We start from the raw sequence: 2756 nt of genomic DNA, 5'->3' as shown, positions 1-2756 counted from the left end.
AGTTTATTTTTTATTTATTTATTTTTTTAAGTTTTTAATTGTGTGTTTTTGTCAGAGCTTCACATGACCTGAAGAGTCACATGGTGGCTGCAGACACAATGGAAGAGTTCCAGAAAGACCTGGACCAGGGCAAAGTGAGTTACCAAACTATGATGAAGACGTTACACCTCGTCCTTCAGCAGAGGAGAAAAATCAATGGTGCGTTTATTTTGCTCAACAGATTGTTCAGATCCCGTTCTGTGGTCAAATCGAATGTGAGGACTGGATCAAGAAGATTACCACAAGGTACGTCCAACCTGTCAAGACCTTTTTAATTTCAGTTGTTTGGAAGACATGTTTGTTTTAGAAAGAACATTTCAACTACAGTAAAATAAAAGGTTTTTTAAATTCCTCTCTCTCCTGTAGGGACCAGGACCTGGAGCCTGGCGCTCCATCCATGGGAGCCAAGAGTCTCTGCATCCCGTTCTCTCCCCTGAAGACCCTGCAGCCTGGTCAGATGTGTGTCAGTGGCAAAGAGCCGGCGCAGTACTACACTCTGTTTGGACGCAGCTACTGAAGACCTGCTTCCTGAGAACAGCTGTCGCTGTAGAAAAGGGCTTTCCCACCTCCTCCAACCTGTCTGTTTTATGTGGGTGTTTAAGCTAAAAAGGCTGATTGACTTGTGGGCTTCAACGGGAATATTTTTTTTTCTTAACATTAGTGCTGTTGTAATATTAAAAGAAATTTTCAAGAGGCATTTAAACTTAAAATTCTGTTACAATTAATTATTTACTTTTTATAAAAAAGGCAGTTCATGTCACTTCCTACACAGATAGGGAAATTTCAAATCTAATGTTTCTAGTATCTAATGAGGAATATCCTGAAATTGTAAATATAATTAGTGTCATAGCTTGGCGTCATTATTTATAAATGAATTGAGTTTGAGTTTTTTTTCTTTTTTAATCTGGAGAACACTAATAAACAATTAGCAATAAAATAAAAGTTTTTAATAATTCCCATATTAGTTAGTATGGAAAAATATGGTTTGCCTGCCACCAATTCTCACTTGAAGCCAAGCTGCCTCACAAACTCTGTGGATACTGAGGTTTACAGTGGGATTGTAAAAGTTACTTTTATTTGTTTGTCTGGTTTACATTAGGCGGTTTATAATGATCTCTTGAAGCATCACAATGTATATCTGTAGTAAAGCACTTTTATAGTTAAGTCAGTAATGTAGCCTCCTGTCACCTCTGTTCCATATCAGAACTTCCCTGCCTGTGTACAATAAAGCAGTTAACATGGCAAACTGTGCATGTATGTGTTAATGAGTTAGTGTTTAAAAATATGATGAAATGCTTTTAGCCCGACATTGCGAACATGAAGGTCTGTGAGTGTTAAAAATGACTGCATTACAGCATTTTAAATGTATTTTATTGGTAAAAAGCAAAATACCAATATCAAWGTACCTTTCACAGCATTTCAAACAAAACACAAGTCTAAAAATTGTATAGTTTCAGAATTACTTTATGAATTCTCTAGACAATTTTTAAAATATTTGGTCTTGGCAGCAACCAGCAATGATGCCTTTTATTTTGAAAATCTCAAACCGGAAAGGAATTCCTTTAAAACTTCCGTAGCCGCCTCTCCAGTCCGAGCTTTCAGACTCGGAAAACTGCTTTCTAACCTAAACGTATTTTTAGTAAATAACATTTAAACCATGAGCGATAAAGGCTTGTCTAACGAGGCAGCGACAGCAGCTTGTAAAGATGGAGACCCTATAACTAAGGTAACTAAAGAATTGTTTTACTTTTCGTTGGACTAAAACTCAACTGAACACCAGACAGGCCAGCTTCAACACTCGAGCTCAGGTCAACCTGCTGTTTGCCTTGAGTCCATTATCGGACAGATTCCTTCGCAGACAGCGGGCTGTTCTGGTCGGGGAGACGGTTGCACTTTTGACAACGGGATACCTGAACTCATTTCTACCAGAAAATGTCACGGCTTAGCACCGCTTGGCTTAGGCTAACTGTGTTGCTTAGTGGCGAAACATTAAGTTCAAACTTGTGGGGGGAAAGCTGGAGACGTCAAAAATGTGCGTAAACAAGATTGAAAGATGCGCTGTTTTTTTACGCATAAACAGTTCGTCTTTACTGTAGGTGCAGTCAGACAAGAAGGCCGTGCTGCAGCTGCAGGAGTTAACTGCGAATGAATRTATTTTAGCCTCTCAATGTTGCACATTTGGGCCAACTGTCCTGTAAGTTAAAGACAAGTGTCTGCATGCTGAAAAAAAAACAAAACAAGGAAGGATGAAGACTTGTCCTGTTATCATGCACTAACTATAATAAGACTGAGTACGATGTAGAATCAAAACCTGACAGAGACCTGCATGTGCTGCATTTTAATGACAGCCCCACAACTTTTCAGTAATGTTCAATAATGTTTTAATGCCTGACCAAGTCTTCTGGTTTCAGCCTATAAAAAAATCAAAGCTACTAGCTGTCATGTGGCAACAGATAACTATGCTTGGGGGCAACATTTTCATGCATGTGGATTGCTTTATTTTTGTTTTCCCACCATGACATTTGGACAGCTCTGAAGCCCACAAGTTTACCCCTTTGGACGCCACTGATGACCTCCTTTCTGAGAACACCAGGACGGTCTGGTTTCCYGTGATGGAGCTTACAGGTGCTGGTCATAAAATTAGAATATCATGAAAAAGTAGATTTATTTCAGTAATTCCATTTAAAAAGTGAAACTTGTATATTATATTCATACAT

General features: G+C 38.6%; 2 protein-coding genes across 2 annotated transcripts in view; both read left to right on the top strand.

Moving 5' to 3' along the window:
- The window catches only part of eprs1 (glutamyl-prolyl-tRNA synthetase 1), a 25774-nt gene extending 24489 nt beyond the window's left edge, over nucleotides 1-1285 (top strand). The window contains exons 33-35 of the mRNA XM_014018004.1: nucleotides 56-134; nucleotides 221-285; nucleotides 406-1285. Of these exons, the coding sequence (XP_013873458.1) occupies nucleotides 56-134; nucleotides 221-285; nucleotides 406-556 (295 nt within the window). The 3' untranslated portion in view covers nucleotides 557-1285. The remainder of the gene's footprint in view (nucleotides 1-55; nucleotides 135-220; nucleotides 286-405) is intronic.
- A 312-nt stretch (nucleotides 1286-1597) lies between these two features.
- glo1 (glyoxalase 1) overlaps nucleotides 1598-2756 on the top strand; it is a 7105-nt gene continuing 5946 nt past the window's right edge. The window contains exon 1 of the mRNA XM_014018003.1: nucleotides 1598-1765. Within this exon, the coding sequence (XP_013873457.1) occupies nucleotides 1697-1765 (69 nt within the window). The 5' untranslated portion in view covers nucleotides 1598-1696. The remainder of the gene's footprint in view (nucleotides 1766-2756) is intronic.

The sequence above is a fragment of the Austrofundulus limnaeus genome, unplaced genomic scaffold, assembly GCF_001266775.1.
Source record: "Austrofundulus limnaeus strain Quisiro unplaced genomic scaffold, Austrofundulus_limnaeus-1.0 Scaffold180, whole genome shotgun sequence".
In the NCBI taxonomy this organism is placed as follows: Eukaryota; Metazoa; Chordata; class Actinopteri; order Cyprinodontiformes; family Rivulidae; genus Austrofundulus; species Austrofundulus limnaeus.
The sequence above is the reverse complement of the archived record's forward strand: the minus strand, read 5'-3'. Positions and strand labels throughout refer to the sequence as shown.